Consider the following 19846-nt stretch of genomic DNA (forward strand, 5'->3'; position numbering starts at 1 on the left):
TTGCGCATGGACTACTCAGTTTGTAAATTTGGTTACTTTTTCGTAGTTCCACACAACCTCTTCCTGTTTTCTCGATTGGTCGGTGTTCAGTTTTTCGACGCCTATCCACTGTGCCAACTTATAACTAAATCTGAGAGGGGTTGGATGGGGAGGTTCCCTTGTGAGAAAACCTGGGCGTAAGTGTAGGTGTAATGCCACATCGATGTACTTTCTGTCCGTAGAGATGCTATTGAACATGTCGTTTAGTCTCGACGCGAGCTGGTGGTTGACGAGTGACGGTGACTGTTCTGTGGTGTGCAGGAGCTGCCGCTGGCACCAGAGGATGCGCAGCGCTGGCGCGTGTGTGGCGCTGTGGCTGGCGCCAGCCTGCCTGCTGGCGGCGCGACCCGACGCCCGCCTCGACGCCGTGCGACGCCTGCTGGCCGACGCTCCGCTCGTCGACGGGTGAGGACGCTTCCAGCGGCTGAGCGCTAGGCGCCTCTCCAGGGCAGCAGCAGAAAGCGGTCACAGGCCACGGCTCTTGCACACCCTAGTCGCGTTAGTCGTCAAACGGTTTGGAAGCTACTGCAGTAGCAGCGTTTGCAGACAGCATTTCAGATCCACCTGCTACACAAACCACTGTTTGTAATTAAAATTGCTACACCAAGAAGAAATGCAGAAGGTAAATAGGCATTCGTTGAACACATATATTATACTAGAACTGACATGTGATTACATTTTCACGCAGCTTGGGTGCATAGATCCTGAGAAATCAGTACCCAGAACAATCACCTCTGGCCCTAATAACGGCCTTGATACGCCTGTGCATTGAGTCAAACAGAGTTTGGATAGCGTGTACAGGTACAGCTACCCATGCAGCTTCAACACGATACCACAGAGTACTGACTAGCATAGTGTGACGAGCCAGTTGCTCGGCCAGCATTGACCAGATGTTTTCCATTGGTGAGAGATCTGGAGAATGTGCTGGCCAGGGCAGCAGTCGAAAATTTTCTGTACCTAGTAACATCCGCACAGGACCTGCAACATGTGGTCGTGCATTATCCTGCTGAAATGTAGGGTTTCGCAGGGATCGAATAAAGGGTAGAGCCATGGGTCGTAACACATCTGAAATGTCACGACCACTGTTCAAAGTGCTCTCAATGCGAACAAGAAGTGACCGAGACGTTTAACCAACGGCACCCCATACCATTACGACGGGTGATACGCCAATATGGCGATGACGAATACACGCTTCCAATGTGCGTTCACCGCGATGTCGCCAAACACGGATGCGACCATCATGACGCTCTAAACAGAACCTGGATTCATCCGAAAAAATGACGTTTTGCCATTCGTGCACCCAGGTTCGTCGTTGAGTGGACCATCGCAGGTGCTCCTGTCTGTGATGCAGCGTCAAGGGTAACCGCAGCCATGGTCTCCAAGCTGATAGTCCATGCTGCTGCAAACGTTGTCGAACAGTTCGTGTAGATGGTTGTTGTCTTGCAAACGTCCCCATCTGTCGACTCAGGGACCGAGACGTGGCTGTTCGATCCGTTACAGCCATGCGGATAAGATGCCAGTCATCTCGACTGTTAGTGATACAAGGCCGTTGGGATCCAGCACGACGTTCCGTATTACTCTTCTGAACCCACCGATTCCATATTCTGCTAACAGTCATTGGATCTTGAACAACGCGAGCAGCAATCTCGCGATACGATAAAACGCAATCGCGACAGGCTACAATCCGACCTTTATCAAAGTCGGAAACGTCATGGTACGCATTTCTCCTCCTTACAAGGGGCATCACAACAATGTTTCACCAGGCAACGCCGGTCAACTGCTGTTTATGTATGACAAATCGGTTGGAAACTTTCCTCATGTCAGCACGTTGTAGGTGTCACCACCGGCCCCGTCCTTGTGTGAATGCTCTGAAAAGCTAATCATATGCGTATCACAGCATCTTCTTCCTGTTGGTTAAATTTCGCGCCTGTAGCCCGTCATTTTCGTGGTGTAGCAATTTTAATGGCCAGTAGTGTAAATAAAATGGTGTTTCAACACCTTTCTGTCATCTTCAGAGGTTGCTCTTCATTCAGTTTTGTAAACTGTAAACTCGTGTACTGTAGTATTTATTCTAACATAATTAATGGTAGGCGTAAGTTCCTATGGGACCAAACTGCTGATGTCATCGGCCCCTAGGCTTACACACTACTTAATCTAACTTAAACTAACTTAGGCTAATAACAACACACACACAGAGCCATCAAGACTCGAACCTCCGATGGCGCGGCAGCCGTGTGAAGCGTCGCAAGGCGCTATAGACCGCGCGGCCATAATTATTCCAAAGAAAGTGTCTCTCTGTTGTTGTCATTATCTTCATTTTCTCTACATCCTTGTGCTACGTGGGATCCTCTGCACGTGACGGTATATTGGTAGATTATCATTTGCAGTTACATGATGGTACTGCAAGCTTGGTTAGCGACTTTACAAATAACTTTATGTATTAACGTAACTTTTTTGTGTGAAAATTATTCCGCGAATCGAGTTCTATTATTCATCTCTTTTGTAAAGTAGTAACAGTAGCTTTCGTAAACCTGTTGTACTTCTGCGACACGTCTGTGTTGTTGCTGCCGGACTGGGTGGAAAGGGGCAGACACATCACCTGCCACCTTGCACAAAGAAGAGCTGAGGCCTTTGCCACTTGGCGCCTGAGCTACCAGGATCTGCCTGAAGCTCGAGGCCACCAGAGGCAGAGAAAATTGCCGCAGTCCTTCTTCGATTCGACGAAACATCTTGTGTTGCAGTGAAAACAGACATGTGCAGAAAGAAATACCTTTTCCAAAGACAGATGACTGTTGTCCACTAGACTTGAGACAACAGCAGTTAATTAATTACATATTCCACAGATTGTTTTAATGTTTTTTCTCCAAATTGTGCCGAAGTAATTTACTGAATATGTTTGCAAGATTAGTGTTAACATTAATGAACATACGTTTTTTAGCCTTAATCGCTTTCTTCACAGTCTTACAGTTCGTGAATAGAAACTCATTCATGGAACAGAAGGAGTTGTCTGGGAAAAATATCTTCAGGTTAGATTGAAAATTTGTTTTACTACGAATCGGACATTTCATGTTACTGGGAGCACGATCAAAACTTTTTATTGACAGATGCTGAACTCTTTTCTGAGCCATTACCTGCTTTTGTAATAAGTAGTAAGAATCACTATTTCTTCTTTTGACGTTAATATCGCTATACTTCTCAAAGAACGAATAGGATGGATTATTTATGACGACTTTCAATATACATGAATGTATGTCAGTTTCCAACTGATAATGATGAAGCAGAATTCGTATTTTTTGCAGATAATACAAGCGTTATCACAAATTTCATTAGAGAGAAAGCAACATATCAAATTACTAATGATATGTTTCAAAGTATTACTAAGTTCCAATACTTCAGTTCTTCGCGTAATTCCCAGCCTTCGAAACAAACGACTCAATCTCCTCAGATATTTCGTGCACTTGCGCTGAACAATGTCTTATCAAATAATTTCCTGGTACGACTCATCGTCTAGAAGGAAAGTAGTGATCTGCACAAAAGCGAGCAGCAAGAATAATATGTGGTGTTCAAGTGCATCTATTCAAGGAGTTAGGCATTTTATTTGCAACATGCAGAGGACACGGCTTTCCTTCCTTTCGCGTCTGCGACGTTCGCAATGACTGTCTCAATGCAGGATAGCGATCTCCTTGTAAAGCTTTATTACAAGAGTGATGACTGTGCATACGTCGCTCTGCAAAAGTTCCGGGCACTGAAGTGGTTGAAAAAAGGCGTTGGTCCGGTGACCGCCATGGGTCTGGAGAAAATGATTCGGAAATTCGAAAAGACGGGTTCTTTTGGTGTGCAACCTGGTAAAGGGACGAAACGAATTGATTTGACGTCAGCGGAAGCAATGGCCACAGCAATACAGGAGACGAGTGGTGGTACACAAACTTGTGGTACACGGAGGATTGCCCGACCATTGGACATACCCTTGAACACGGCGCGTAATATTCTACGAAACATCCTTCTTTGCTACCCATTAAAAATTACCCATGCGCATAAGTTGCTTCCTGTTGACCTGTCAGCAAGCGAGACCTATGCTTTAGAATAACTTGCTCGCATTGTGGGGCGGCGGGTGGAAATAATTGTTGAATAATAAATGTGGAATGTCTTTCCCAACGATGCACCATATGTGGGGTAGCGGGAGGAAATATTGTTATTAAAATCTGGAATGTTCCTATGATTTATTTAATGCTGTTGTTTGCCGTTCTCCACACTGACTCTCTAACTACAATATTGGCAACCAGAAATTGATTAGCAAAACGTGAAGCCTGTAATTGGAATTCCTAGTGCCCACTTCAGCTGAGACATACACTTATAGCTATAGCTTTACCAGAGCAGTTCAGGGTCAAATGTGTTGGTGCAACTACAACTGTTCAAATAAAATGTTTAAGTGAATGCTCGCCATAATTTGATGATAATGTTCATCAAACGCCACGCTAAATAATGATAGAATGTCTGTCCCGAGGCGGATCGTGAAAATACGACATACGCAAAACTGAAGATAGATAATTAAAGTCATCCCAGAATTAACACTTCACTCGAAAAATGATTTCTTGGCTACGTGTATCCCGAGTAACTTATTACGGCATCCGAGGCTCTTTATAGCAATGATACCGATGCGACGCGACTCCTGGCACAGGTGGTGCACTGATCAGTGTCTGGAGAGAACTGGGACCTTATTTCCTCGCGAAATATTCTTATATATAAAGCCACGGTGCGGACGGCTAAGGAAACACCTGATTAATTTCGCTGTCCCGACTAGCCGCTGCGCTAGTAATGCACCACTTCTCGTAATAATAATAATAATAAAAAAAAAAATTGCTTCCTTTGCTGATGGCCGATGAAGCTCTCAATTTAAATGTGCAATCAGCACACAGGTAAGTAATCATAATAAAAGTCTGACGTTGCTAAGCCCAATATTTTGGGTGAGAGAATTAATTTAATTACACTACACGCAGTCGACGAGCTCTGAACTTGCCCTTTGGAGATACGCTATCGCTATAGTTTTATAGCTATTCAGTTGAAACCTCTCACATCTTTATGATTGTAGCGCATCTCCCTTCTACCTAGATTAATTAGGTGAATAAATAAAGCTAGGATGTTTAAATTTATCTTGCTTCCTTAATTTTTAAGACAAAAATCAGAAAATCATGAATTTCAACTAAAATTTTAATTTATGAGATCCAGCATACTGTTTCTACTACATTATTATGCAAAAGGAATCTAAACATAAATTTTTAAGTTTGTAGCTCTTTTCTGTTGCGCCAATGATTTTTACAGAAAAACGTCCAAATTCCGAAAATTAACAAGTTATTGAACTGATATTCAACACATACTGATTTAGTATTACTCCTGACATGCTAGAAACGTTTCAGGTTATTTACTTGATTTTTAAAGTATTGCGCAACATTTATGACGTCAGAGCAAATTACAGCGGACTGGCTTGCACACAATGGAAAGACTAATGTGAATTTTATAAGGCGTGAGTAGGCTGCTTCCCTACATTACCTTCTACTTCATTTTTTTGAATGTAAATGAAGAAAAAAATAATTACAATAAGGGAAGCAAGAGTACAGCTTAATTATCTATGAAAATTAAAACTGAAATGTAAACATGTAGAAATATTAAAAGAAAACTGATTACCTACTTCCATTATTTAAATTGCTGGCATATTCACTGCCTCTTAAGCAAGGTTATCACTCAAAATTTAAGCAAAATCAATGAAACTCTTTGGCATACATATTTCCTTAAACAGACAAACACATAAAATATGTAAAATTATGAAAGTCTTAAAGCCAATAAATACATTTTTACATACACAAATTCCAAGAAAATAACACAGTTATTCATGATAGATAAACAGATAATTATATCTTAGCAGTCTTTTCTAAACCTGAAAGAGAATTTCACAAATCATGACACTTTCATTTTTACACACGTGGTTGTAGCCGCTTTGGCTGACGTTCTACACTTCCATTCACAAGGGTAGAGGAGGGGAAGTTGCTATGGTGTGCCTCCTCCTCGTTCACTCTTAATTACATGGGGAAAGGGGAGGGGTCACTGTGAGTTGTGTCCAAGTCACTCCACGCTTCCACACAGCTACCAGGCTGCCATTATCTGGTTTTTCCTGTAGAACAAACAAAAAGAGTGCCTCAGACTCTGTTCTCTTAATATCTAAGGGTGGGCCACGATGAAATGGGGATATATATACATTTTATCTTTCAATATGTTGCTGGAACAAAGTTAACAGAACTTTTTCAGTTTTACTCTCTTGGTTACTTAACTGTCATAAAATCGGTAAACAAATGGCTCAAAACGCCGTTAGTCACGTACTAGAGAAAATTTATCCTCAAGGCGTACAGTCATAAATCCTATTTAATCTCAATTTATTATTTCTGGGCCGGAACACTGAACCAATGCTCGGTACATTCCTGACAAATCTGTGTTTTATTTACTTAACTGACTCATCTTTGATTACCTTATTCTTAGAGATAGTATGAGTATATTTGATTAGTAGTTGTCTTCTGAGCTTCTTTGTACATGTGAGTAACTTGTGGTAATAGTACAGTTCTGAGTGTTCAAAACACACTACCTTTAGTTGACTACTAAATCCACTTATTGGTCCTCTGCTGCTATGTCAGCTCCACATCTGCAATTATGTACTTACTTCATTTGAAGTGTATTTATGCTGAGGTATAAATAATGTTTCACGTCTGCCATTATGTTACTCAATTATGTTGCTAGTGTATGTACTTACTTAACACCCACTCTATTAACATTTAAAGCATAGGATAGCACATTTATTTCATATTTATAGTGTATTGCAGCTGATCAGTTTGCTCACGTGGCAATCCATTTCCACTCGATCGGACCCTGAAACCACAGGTAGTCTCTCTCGACCTACCACTAAAGTGCATTAAGTAATTATGGACGAGCGTAATGCTAAATTCCTTAAACCTATAGGACACCATGAGCTGCTCTGTCTCATCTAACATAAGGGTACCTATGGTCGCATTCACGGCTCCAACTCATATCCTCAATACGTGTAGGTGTGTCCTGTCACACACCACACCAAATATCGGCCAGCTCCAACCTTATAAATACTTCAGGGACGTATCCTTCACGTCTCAACCACAAACACTGTTCAATTCTATTACACTGCAATTCCTTGCTACACAAGGTGAGTTCATTCTTACAACTTATCTGCATATTTTTCAAAACACGAAGCACTCCCTCTTACTATTTACTAGTTAGCTCTACAGCATACAATAGGTTTCACTGCCATTTCAGATTCTGCTTCTACATGAATTTGTATATCTTTTTGAATTATTGTTGGTGGATCATTTCCAATAAAAGAACTCTTTTACTTACAATATTACCAGGGTTCTATACATACTTGTAATTAAGATACAAATGTATTTGAGTAACATCATACTTCTCTATTGTTTATGTCACTGTTAGGTTGTTCACATTAGGTATTTTCTTCACTAATCGGTGGATAGAATGGTTACAGAACTCATGGCTTGATAGTCATACCGGAAGATTTAGTATTTGAGAGTAAGAGCCGAAATTTTGGTGGACAGGAAAGATGAAGAGTGAGTGAGACCTGAAAAGGAAAGATCTCACACAGCTGGGACTGCACACCTGGCACACTGTGTAGAGGTTACAGAACAACCTCCTCCCTACAGAATTCATTCACTACCTATGAACTTCTTTAGGTCGATCACGTTTCTGAGACCTAATAGCTTTTTACTTTTAGGGTACTCTAGCCTATATGCATTGGCATGTGGTTTTCCTATGATCCTGAAAGGTCCTTGGTATACGAACATGAATTTCTTTGTTTCTGCATTTATTTTCTTTGATTTTCCCTTGGTTTTGACAAGGACTAACTGACCTATTTCAAAACTGGTGGGTACAGCTTTTGCGTCATGACTCTTCTTCCTTTCCAGTGCTCTTTTTCTTATATTTGCCCAAGCCTTTAACTTCTTCTCGTCTGTGAATATTTGCCTTAGAAAAGGGAATTCTATCATATCTTCAATCACATTGTGCGGTTCTTGGCCAAACAGCAATTCGCAAGGCGCAAAACCAGTTGCATCATGCCTTAAGTTGTTAATTACATTCTCAAAATACTTCATGTGCTCTGCCCAACTTGAGTGTTTCCGAGCACAATAAGTCCTGCAAAGCCTATTCAATTCTCTCATAATACGTTCACTCATATTTCCTTGGGGGAAATACGCAGATATTTTCAGATGTTTCACTCCGGCCTTATCCAGACATTCTTTAAATCTATCAGAAGTAAATTGAGGCCCACTGTCTGACAGCAAATTCTTTGGAACGCCAACGTTCACGAAGAAATTTTTTCTAACTTTTCTACCAACGTTTTTGCATCTGCTCTTTTAATTGGGTATAGCTTAACAAATTTACTAAATCCATCCACAACAACTAAAACACGGGTGCACCCACCTCTCGCAGCAGGAAGAGGGCCAAACAAATCACAAGCCAGTAATTCCAGCGTTTCAGTTGGCTCTACTGAATGCATATCCCCTTGTATTCTGGTGTTAGCAGCACGGACTTTCTGGCACACTACACAAGATGCTAGACGCTTGGCAACACGGCGGTACATGTTGTCAAACAACTTTTTCTTTTAACTTTGCAATACACTTCTTTGCACCATAGTGCCCATACCTCAGGTGTACATAGTCGATTAGTAAGTCTACATGTTGTGAGGGAAAGCACAGCTTCCATTCAGAAACACCTACCTTTTTCCTCCTAAACAGAATACATTTATGCAGACAGTAGTATTGCGAAACCTTATGATAGTTCGCATCTCCCAAATAGCTCTTTACTAATTTCAGCTGGTCATCTGCATTCTGCTCAAGTCTCAAGTTCTTAATCACCCTCTTTAATGCACTTTCCTCCTTTACTTCGTGCAACGCAAACATTCGTACTTCACTTAGGTCTGTAGCTGTAATTCCCGCGTCATCACAGAGCTCCGCACTTCTAGATAACCCATCAGCTACCAAATTATCTTTCCCTTGAATATATCTAACCTCAAGTTCAAACTGCTGGAGATACAATGACCATCTTACCAAACGAGCATTCCTCAATTTACAGGTCTTTAAAAAGGTCAACGCCTTATGGCCACTGTAAACAATTATCTTGTGACCTAATAGATACTGCTCAAATTTCTGTACCCCAAATACAATTGCCAACGCTTCAGGTTCTGAGATGATATAATTTCTCTCTGCTGCCTGTAAAGATCGACTTGCGAAAGCTATAGTCTTGTGCACTTCTTGTTCGTTCTCTATTTCTACTTGGAATACCTCCACAGTTATACCATAGCCACTAGTATCAACAGACATACAGAATGCTTTTTCAAAATCAGGATGACTATTAATTAAATATTGTTTTAGCACCTCGAACGCCTGTTGACATACTGCTATCCAAACCCAAGGGATATTCTTTTTCAGCAGGAGGTGAAGACAGGGCGCATTAGCAGCCTGATCACTAACAAAACGCCTATAGAAGCCGAAAAGACCGAACATCGATCTCAACTGCTTCTTGTTTCTGGGAGCCTCAAATTTTTCAATGACTGCTCGCTTGCCTGGGTCAGGCAAAATCCCTTTTTCACTTATCATATATCCCAAGAAACCTATTTCCTCTTTAACGCACTCTGTCTTTTCAATCTTTAGTTTCATGCCACCTCTCTCAATAGCCTCTAACACTTCCTCTAATAAAACTATGTGTTCTTCCCAGGTAGGAGTTGCTATTAACAGATCATCTACGTAGACTGTGATTTTATTACTTAAGGCTGGTCCTAAAACATGGCACACCACACGTACGAAGGCACAAACAGAGATGTTAAGTCCGAAAGGTACCACACGGTATTGGTAACAAACTCCTTCGTACAAGAAAGGTGTGTACTTCCTTGAATTTTCCGCCAGTGGCAAATTCCAATATCCACACGTGATGTCCATAGAGGTTAAGAATTTTACTCCGCGGAACTTTTGCAATAACTCGTCCATGTTCTGCGGTCTATCACTTTCTCTAACCAATATTTCATTCAACCAACGAGCGTCCAAGACCAATCTGACACTCCGGTCTCGTTTTGGTACAACAACAAGAGGATTATTGTACTCACTGACCGCTTTTTCAATCACACCCAACTCTAGCATTCTCTGTATCTCCTTTCGAACCGCCTCCTTCCTAGCTACATGTATTTGGTATGGCTTCCTGAAAAACACTTGGCCAGGTTTCACCTTTAATTAACATTCATAATCTTTGACCACGCCAAGTCGATTTGAAAATACCTTATGATGCCTTTTTAAAACCTGTCTCAGTTCTTCCCTCTGATTAGTTGAAATTTTATCGATTTCCTGCAATTTAGCTTCTATTTTGTCCAAAATAATTCTTCTTCTGTGTTTAGCTTACTTTTACCAAGATTAACACCTTCGTCCCAATATCTCCTATTTTTCAGAACCCGTATGGGCAGCTCCCAAGTCTCATCATTAGTTACTACATGTTTATCAATAAAAGGTACCGTAATTACTCCGGTTATTGGCAAGACCATTTATATCTGGCTCCTTTCAAAGTCAACAACACTCTGATTTTTCTACAAGAAATCTATGCCAATTAAAACCTCAATACCGAGATTATTTATAATTAAGCATGGATGATCAATTACATTACCATTAATGTTAAAGGGCAGCAAAGCTTCTTGTTTAACCCTTTTTGACGCCTTGCCAGTAGCACCAATTATTCTTAGTCCTGCTACCCTCATTACTGTAAGCTTGTCTTTACCAGGTAATGCATCAAAGAAGGACTGAGATATCGCACTCACCTCACTTCCACTGTCTAAGAGACAACGTACATTGATACCCAACATATTCACTATTATTATAGAGTGGCGTATTCTATTTTGTACAGGTGGTTTCTCGAACTCATCCAATAGTTTCTTTTGGATCTGTCTACAACTAAAGTGATCGACATCTGTCTTCATTACATTTAGGTCAAAGTGTGTAGGGGTTTCCTGATTACATTTTCAGCTGCCTTTTCCAGTCGGTCTATTAATTTCAAATCGAAACACCGCACGACTTCTTTAAATTTAGTTCGCTGAACATGACCCAAATTACTGTAGTCTGAGCGATTCTGCGTCTCCAGACCGGGCATAACACTAGTTACAGCTAAACCACTTTCACCATTATAATCGGGTTCCTTCTCAAGTGACAACTGGTCACAGTTACTGGGTTCATCGACCCCCAACAGGCTGTCCTCTACATTCTCACTTACCTCCTGTCCTAAATCTATTAGTACAGTATCAACATCCAGCACAGGCACTTTAGATAAGAGCACATCATCCTCATCGTAAATATAAGCATGAATTTCTTCTGCTTATTCACCTAACAATTCAGTATTTTGTAGCTCTTCTCTACCGTTACACTGCTGCTCCTTCTCTTTCTCTTCCCACTTAGAAAGCGTCTCTAGCACGGTATCTATCAAATACTGTGAGTGATCTAATATTTCTGCTGTATCCGTAGATGCTACCGACGCCTCATCCACATGTTCAGTCTGAGTATTCTGATCTGTCTTACAATTACTGTAATTACTGGCTTAGGAAATGTAACCGCCTGGTGAGCGCCAGTGTCCTCATAGACGGGAACTAGTTTTCCTGCCTCGGGCTACTACTGTTTCCTTTATTTCCATTATAGTTAACTGGCACAGCATTGCTTTCTGCACTGTTGCTTAACTGCATAATTTTGTTCAGAACAAAATTACTATCATTTGGATGCCATTGTTGGTTCTGATAATTATTTCTCCAATTACTACCTCTCTTAGGATGGTGAACACCTACTGTTCCGATGTTTACATTGCCATTCTGCTCGTTCTTAAAATGACTACTAGTATTATTACCTTTTCTGTTATTACGTGCTTCCTCCTCATTGGCTGCCACACGCTCTACACGTTCCAAATATTCAATGAAACGATCCAGATTGTCTCTAGGAGCAGATATAATTCTAGTTTGCCATATAATGGCAGTTTGGCTTCAAGACCTAGTATTATCATTTCAGGTTTTAGCTTTTCGGCCAAATGTGACAAACGTGAGACCCATGACCTAGCAAATTCTTAAAAGATTCCCTTCTTACATTGAAGCGTTTTCCACTCCAAAATTCTCTCAACACTTCATTTTGCTTATTACTAGACCAATACTTATTAACGAAAGCTGTTTTAAATTCCGCTAATGTTTCACACTTCAACATCACATCAGCTGACCAACGCATGGCGTCACCTGTTAATGGCTTCTAATAAATGAGATTTTCTCTCGTTCAGACCAAGTTGGTGGAATCACATCTTCAAAATCGTTCCAGAAATCTAGCGGGTGGATATTTTTATCTGGATCGAACCACAAGAACTGCCGACACCCGATAAAAGCGGCGTTTGCAGCTACAATTTGTTGTATACTACGATTACCAGAAGTTACTGAAGCTACTTTACTCTCAATGATAGCAATGTTAGTACTAATATTTTCTACTCTCATTTCAACATTATCTACTCTTTCACAATATGAGTAGAATCAGTTTGTTTGCATCTACTTCTGCTTGACATATGTTTACTTGTATATTAAGATCCTTAAACCTATCTGAGCACAGTTCAGATTCCGCCTCGATTTTTTCTGCTAACTTGTGCTCCAGTTTCGCATCTTCCATTTGGAAGTCTTTGCGAACCTCAGAAACTTCGGATTTTACTGTTTCATACATCTCAAATAACTGTTGAACAACATTTTTCTTAATATCCTCATGGTTGTGATCAATTTTATAATTAAAACTATCCAGATCCTCTTTCAACTTACTGCAACCAGCCTGGAAGGTATTGTCCATTACCTCAAATCGTTTATTAAAAGTAGTTTGGCTGGCCGCAATCTCATATTTTAATTCAGCTTTATTGGGTTCTAATTTATTGTCCATTGCCTCAAACCGTTTATTAAAATTAGTTTGGCTGGCCACAATTTCAGACTTTAATTCAGCTGTCATTCTAACATTACTGGCTGACATTTTTGCATTACTGGCAGCTATTGCTTGTAATATTACATTTAAATCAATAGCACCAGTATCTTTGGGTTGCTCACTGGCTGGTTTTTTTATCACACTCAGGTGACGAAAAACTAGCTCCAACACCAGAATCATCAAAACTAAATGAAACTTCTGATTGATCAGTCATATCTAACGTCTCCTGATAAACTCTACCACCTCTGATGACTGTTTCATTTTTAATTCATCAGAGAAACTATCATCCAATAAATTAACAATTTCTGATTTCTGCTTTACTACAGGGGTCTCATTGAATCATTGCCCCTTTTCACATTACTGTCAGGAGACAATACTTCATATTTCACCTTAACATTACTATTTTCATACATATTTACACCTGAACCGTTGTCTGGATTTACAGTTCCCTCAACAGACATGGGTTCTGATTTAAGTTTAACCTCAGTTTCTTTTGGCGGTTCCAGCGCCGACAGTCTTTTAGTGCAAGTTAGTATAGTTTTTAACAGCTTTTCACTTAACTTAGTTCCTTCTGTACGACGTATGGCGTCGCCGGCGCGGCGTACCAGGATTACTGATGCGACGCGACGCGTTGAACTGCAGACGGCGCTTCGACGGTTGCTGTGTGTTTGCGTGGCCCGCAACTGCAGGCGAGGCTCCGGTTGTGGTTCGATCCAGATAAAAATATCCACCCGCTAGATTTCTGGAACGATTTTGAAGATGTGATTCCACCAACTTGGTCTGAACGAGAGAAAATCTCATTTATTAGAAGCCATTAACAGGCGACGCCATGCGTTGGTCAGCTGATGTGATGTTGAAGTGTGAAACATTAGCGGAATTTAAAACAGCTTTCGTTAATAAGTATTGGTCTAGTAATAAGCAAAATGAAGTGTTGAGAGAATTTTGGAGTGGAAAACGCTTCAATGTAAGAAGGGAATCTTTTAAGAATTTGCTAGGTCATGGATCTCACGTTTGTCACATTTGGTCGAAAAGCTAAAACCTGAAATGATAATACTAGGTCTTGAAGCCAAACTGCCATGATATGGCAAACTAGAATTATATCTGCTCCGGCGGACGACTGCGTTGAGGCGAAACTGGCTCCTCACGATGCCGGCAGCGCTGCTATACTCAGTGCCAGCTCCGTCACTCAAGATGCGTTGTTAATCCAGTTGCGTCGTCCACATACACACGTAACACTATCACTGTTCTATTACTCAGCTGCGTGTCGCATTTCACTTCCGAACCGAATATTTAAAAATCACTTACAATTTTACTCAGTTTGTTTCCCGGCCGATGCACCATATGTGGGGCGGCGGGTGGAAATAATTGTTGAATAATAAATGTGGAATGTCTTTCCCAACGATGCACCATATGCGGGGCGGCGGGAGGAAATATTGTTATTAAAATCTGGAATGTTCCTATGATTTATTTAATGCTGTTGTTTGCCGATCTCAACACTGGCTCTCAAACTACAATATTGGCCACCAGAAAGTGATTAGCAAAACGTGAAGCCTGTAATTAGAATTCCTAGTGCCCACTTCAACTGAGAAATACACTTATAGCTACAGCTTTACCAGAGCAGTTCAGAGTCTCATGCGCTGATGCAACTATAACTGTTCAAATTAAATGTTTAAGTGAATGCTCGCCATAATTTGATGATAATGTTCATCAAATGCCACGCTAAATAATGGTAGAATGTCTGTCCCGCGGCGGATCGTGAAAATACGACATACGCAAAACTGAAGATAGATAATTAAAGTCATCCCAGAATTAACACTTCACTCGAAAAATGATTTCTTGGCTACGCGTATCCCGAGAAACTTATTACGGCATCCGAGGCTGTTTATAGCAATGATACCGACGCGACGCGACTCCCGGCACAGATGGTGCGTTAATCAGCATCTGGAGAGAACTGGGCCTTCCTCTTGTCGCGCTGCGTTCTTACATGTAATGCCACGGTGCAGACGGCTAAGGGAACGCCTGATCAAATCTGCTCTCCTGACTAGCTGCTGGGCTAGTAATGCAACACTTTAAGTTATCGAATAAATCATTGCTTCCTTTGCTGATGGCCGATGAAGCTCTCAATTTAAATGTGCGATCAGCACACAGGTAAGTAATCATAATAAAAGTCTGACGTGGCTAAGTCCAATATTTTGGGCGAGAGAATTAATTTAATTACACTACACGCAGTAGACGAGCTCTGAACTTGCCCTTTGGAGATACGCTATCGCTATAGTTTTATAGCTATTCAGTTGAAACCTCTCACATCTTTATGATTGTAGCGCATCTCCCTTCTACTTAAATTTAAACATCCTAGCTTCATTTATTCACCTAATTAATCTATCTTGCTTTCCTAATTTTTAAGACAAAAACCAGAAAATCATGAATTTCAACTAAAATTTTAATTTATGAGATCCAGAATACTGTTTCTACTACATTATTATGCAAAAGGAATGTAAATATAAATTTTTAGGTTTCTATCTCTTTTCTGTTGCGTCAATGATTTTTACAGAAAAACGTCCAAATTCTGCAAATGGTTAAAGTTATTGAACTGATATTCAACACATTCTGATTTAGTATTACTCCTGACATGCTACAAACGTTTCAGGTTATTTACTTGATTTTTAAAGTATTGCACAACATTTATGACGTCAGAGCAAATTACAGCGGACTGGCTTGCACACAGTGGAAAGACTGATGTGAATTTCATAAGGTGTGAGTAGGCTGCTTCCCTACAGCATGGAAGTGGACAATGATTGGCCTTGGAAGATTTCTTGTACAGACGAAGCCCACTTCCATCCGACAGGATATGTTAATACACAGAATTGGCGAATGTGGGCAACGGAAAATCCACACACAAATCAGCGAGTACCACTTCATATTGTAAAGATCGCTGTGTGGTGCGGGTTTACGGCATTATTTATCTTTAGGCCATATTTTTTCGAAGAGACGGGTGATTCCGTTCCTGTTACCTGTACCATCACTGGGTAAGCGCTATGAGTGTCTTTTGCGTTACCACGTCATTCCAGCTCTCCAACAGCGGGGATGTTGGAATGGAACCATTTTTATGCAAAAAGGCGCACCTCCCCACATTGAAAACCCAGTTAAGCAACTGCTGAAGCGCCATTTCGGAAATGCTAGAATTATCAGTCACCATTTCCCTATAGCCTGGCCGAATCGATCTCCTGATCTTCATCCTTGTGACTTCTGGCTGTGGGACCATTTGACAGATGTTGTGCTCAGTGTTCAGATTGCAAACTCAGCTGCATTGAAGGCACTTATTGCGCAACACATTGTGAACGTGACCCCGGAAACACTTCGATCAGTTGTGGAACATGCAGTTTTTCGATTTCAACTTGATGCAGTCAAAGGTGGAGAGCACATGTTTTGCGCCAGTCATTTGCGCCAGAAATTAATAAAACGATTTGATTTTAATTGCTGCTTATTTGCGGTTTTTGGCCTCAGGACAATTAAAAACCGATTTTTCCTATCTGATGTGATATTCCCTTGCCGTGGTGGATGGGATTACATATCGAACAGTATCACACCTGTACATCCATGCACACTGAATACTCTGAGTAGTACAGTTTGTTTAACATCAAACGTACACCTGAGGGACTGTTGTATGATTCATTTGTCATTTGTAGTCGACCACTATTAAATTATGGTCCTTACAGCGCAATCTATTGCTGCACTTTGTAAATATTTATTTTTCTTCTGCCATACGTTTTACCCTCCATTGCAATTTGATGCCATTCTGAGCAGTAGTGTTGTTTCTTCAGCAGTTTGAAAGTTTATCTTTAATTATAATCACAGTGTATATATACATACTGAAGCGCCAAAGAAACTGTTGTAGGACTGCATATTCAAGTGCTGAGACATGTAAATAGGCAGAATAAGGCACTGCAGTCAGAGTAGTAACTGGGTAAGTTGGGTGCACTGGGGGATAATTTACTGAGCAAAACCCAACCCACCCACAAAAATAAAATAAAATATAAAAAAATTGATTCAATAAAAATTTATTCAAGCAATGAACTCCAGATCGTGAAATTAGTTAACAATATTTTAGTTCTCTTCATTTCTTTATACTTTAGTTTAATATTATCATTTTCAAAAAGTCTTGAAAGTCTCAGTTACTTATTATTTTATTAAGAGTGTCTGGCAAAATAATTAAAATTTATTTAAAGCTCCATACAAATTTTCTCCCTGTATCTAGTTTTAAAACTTACACAATCAGTAATGTTATACAATTAATTTACTTCTAGCGCCCTAATCTTTTTAAACAAATTATAATTTCTTGGCTTATTTAGCTTCATCAGTAGAATATCCATTTATATAGAATAAAAATATAGTAGATAAATTGAAAGCCTATAGCACTTTCTCTTGCTGTGCTGACAGCTGCTGAAATTCTGAAGCACTCTGTTAATTTTTTCAGGCAACAGATGTTTGGCGCCTGGAATTCCATCTAAAATTTAGTTCTGTAACATCTTTAAAAGCTTGTCATTATAGATTGCAGTTTGTTTTTCATGAAGGGTGTATTGTACTGCAAACTCTTAAATGAGCAGAAAAATACACAGTAAAAATATTAGTGACAGGAATAAAATTAAGAGTGTAAATACTTTATCTATACCACACCAACAAGAAAGTGGATTCATTTATTAACGAATAATTTTAATTACTTCAATGAAAAAATTGTCTCATTGTATGGAAGTGTTGAAGAAGTGTAACAAATGCGATGTGCAAAAGTCAATTGATAACTTCCATTCACATAAATATACAAAGGGTAAACATTCACATATGTGTAAAACATGTTATAAAATGCTTAGAAGAAATACATATAACAAAAATAAATGCTATTGGGTTACCGGAGTTTAAATTTCATCTAGAATTATTTGGAACGACTTAAATTAAAGAAATCAGAGTTAGGTTATGCTATTGGGTTACAGGAGTTTAAATTTAATGTAGAATTATTTGGAATGACTAGAGCAAGGCTAAAACGAGTACCTAATATAAGTTATTTTACAGGATTTGATAATGATGTTATTCAAAAATCTCGACCACTGAGAGAGGGAAAAATAGTGAGACCAGATGAAATTTGTAAATTCAGTAACAAATTATTTGAGTAAGAAATAGAGACTGAGCAATCTAAAAAGCATTTATTTGAGATTAAAGAAATAAGATCAAGATTTAATGAAAAATTTAAAGTTTGGTCTGTTGACTACGAAATCGTTTTTAACGATGTCAATATTTCCAAACTCAGTACTGTCAGTGATAAAACAGATAATAAAACAAAAACACACAATTCTATTTTTGATGTAGCTAGAAACAGAACTAATTTCAGGAATGGGGATAAGTTGAATATAACAACCAACAATCCTAAAATATTTTATCCAATTTTCACAGGATATAAAGCACCAGATAATACTCATGTATCTGCTCAAGTTTTATGCAATAAAATAAGAGATATCTTAAAATCTGATACGACTATTGATATAGCAAAGACTTCATTTAACATTCAGATGTAAACCGTTTCTAGGGGCCAAAATGGTCAAGGTAAAAAGAATGTTAAATGTAGCTAAAAACAAAAAGACTAAAAGATGTATCACAAGAATTAATAGCAATGATAATTTGTGTTGTCCTAGAGCTGTAATTGTGGCATTAAATATCTTACAAATAACATTTTGGATAGAGAACTAACTACAAATGAGATTAAGAAAATCAGAATAGGAGATAAATAGAAAATACAAAAAGAGCTAATTGACATATTATGTTGGGTGAACACAATGAAGAAGAGTTTACTGAAGATCATATTAAAAATGTTGAACAATGTGGGATATCCAAATAAATGTTGTATGTGCTGAGAATTTCAATTCGGTTATCTGTAGTGGTCCTGAGAAAGTAATAAAGATATATCTGTATAAAGATCACAAGCATTTTGAAGTAATTAACAATATGATAGCTTTCTTAGGATCATTATATTTCTATGATAACTGTAATAAGCCATAGTCAAAAAGTAATGCCTCCTATTTTTTTCTACGTTTAATTGTCAGGAAATTTAAATGCAATTACATAGGTTGAAAACCACAACATTGAGGATCATTTTGTCATTTTTCAATGTAATCTCCTCCCATCTCTACAGTTTTGGTCCATCTTTGAACAAGGGCATGTATCCCAGCACGGTAAAAATCACAGCTCTGCTTCCTAAGCCATTGACGCACGGATGTTTTGATGGCCTCCTCATCTTCAAAATGAATCCCACGATGAGCTTCTTTTAGTGGCCCGAACAGATGGAAGTCTGATGGTGCCAGGTCAGGGCTGTATGTGGGATGAGGCAAAACTTCACATCCAATTTTGACAATCTCGTCAGAGGTGTGACGACTGGTGTGTGGTCTTGCATTGTCAATGCAAAAGAAGAACATCTGCCATTGATTTTGTTGGGCGAACTCACTGAAGAGGTGCTTTAAGTTTTTTGAGGGTTGTGACGTATTGAACAGAATTTATTGTGCATCCCTGCTCCAAAAAATCTGATCGGTTAACATTCTTGGAACCCACCGTGCACAAACTTTTGAGTACCCCAATTGTTTAATAATCGTGATCACACTGCCTTTACTAAGAGAAATAATGCGACACACATCATCTGCAGTCACCCGACAGTCACCACTAATGATGTCATCAACTTGCTGAATGTTGTGTGGAGTCACTGCACTCACCGGCCTGCCGCTCTGCTT

The 19846-nt window shown here is 39.6% G+C and overlaps 1 protein-coding gene across 1 annotated transcript in view; it reads left to right on the top strand.

Annotated features, from left to right (window-relative positions):
- Positions 1-235: 235 nt before the first annotated feature.
- LOC126282290 (dipeptidase 1-like) overlaps positions 236-19846 on the top strand; it is a 240283-nt gene continuing 220672 nt past the window's right edge. The window contains exon 1 of the mRNA XM_049981942.1: positions 236-444. Within this exon, the coding sequence (XP_049837899.1) occupies positions 236-444 (209 nt within the window). The remainder of the gene's footprint in view (positions 445-19846) is intronic.

This window comes from Schistocerca gregaria, chromosome 7, assembly GCF_023897955.1.
Source record: "Schistocerca gregaria isolate iqSchGreg1 chromosome 7, iqSchGreg1.2, whole genome shotgun sequence".
Lineage (NCBI taxonomy): Eukaryota > Metazoa > Arthropoda > Insecta > Orthoptera > Acrididae > Schistocerca > Schistocerca gregaria.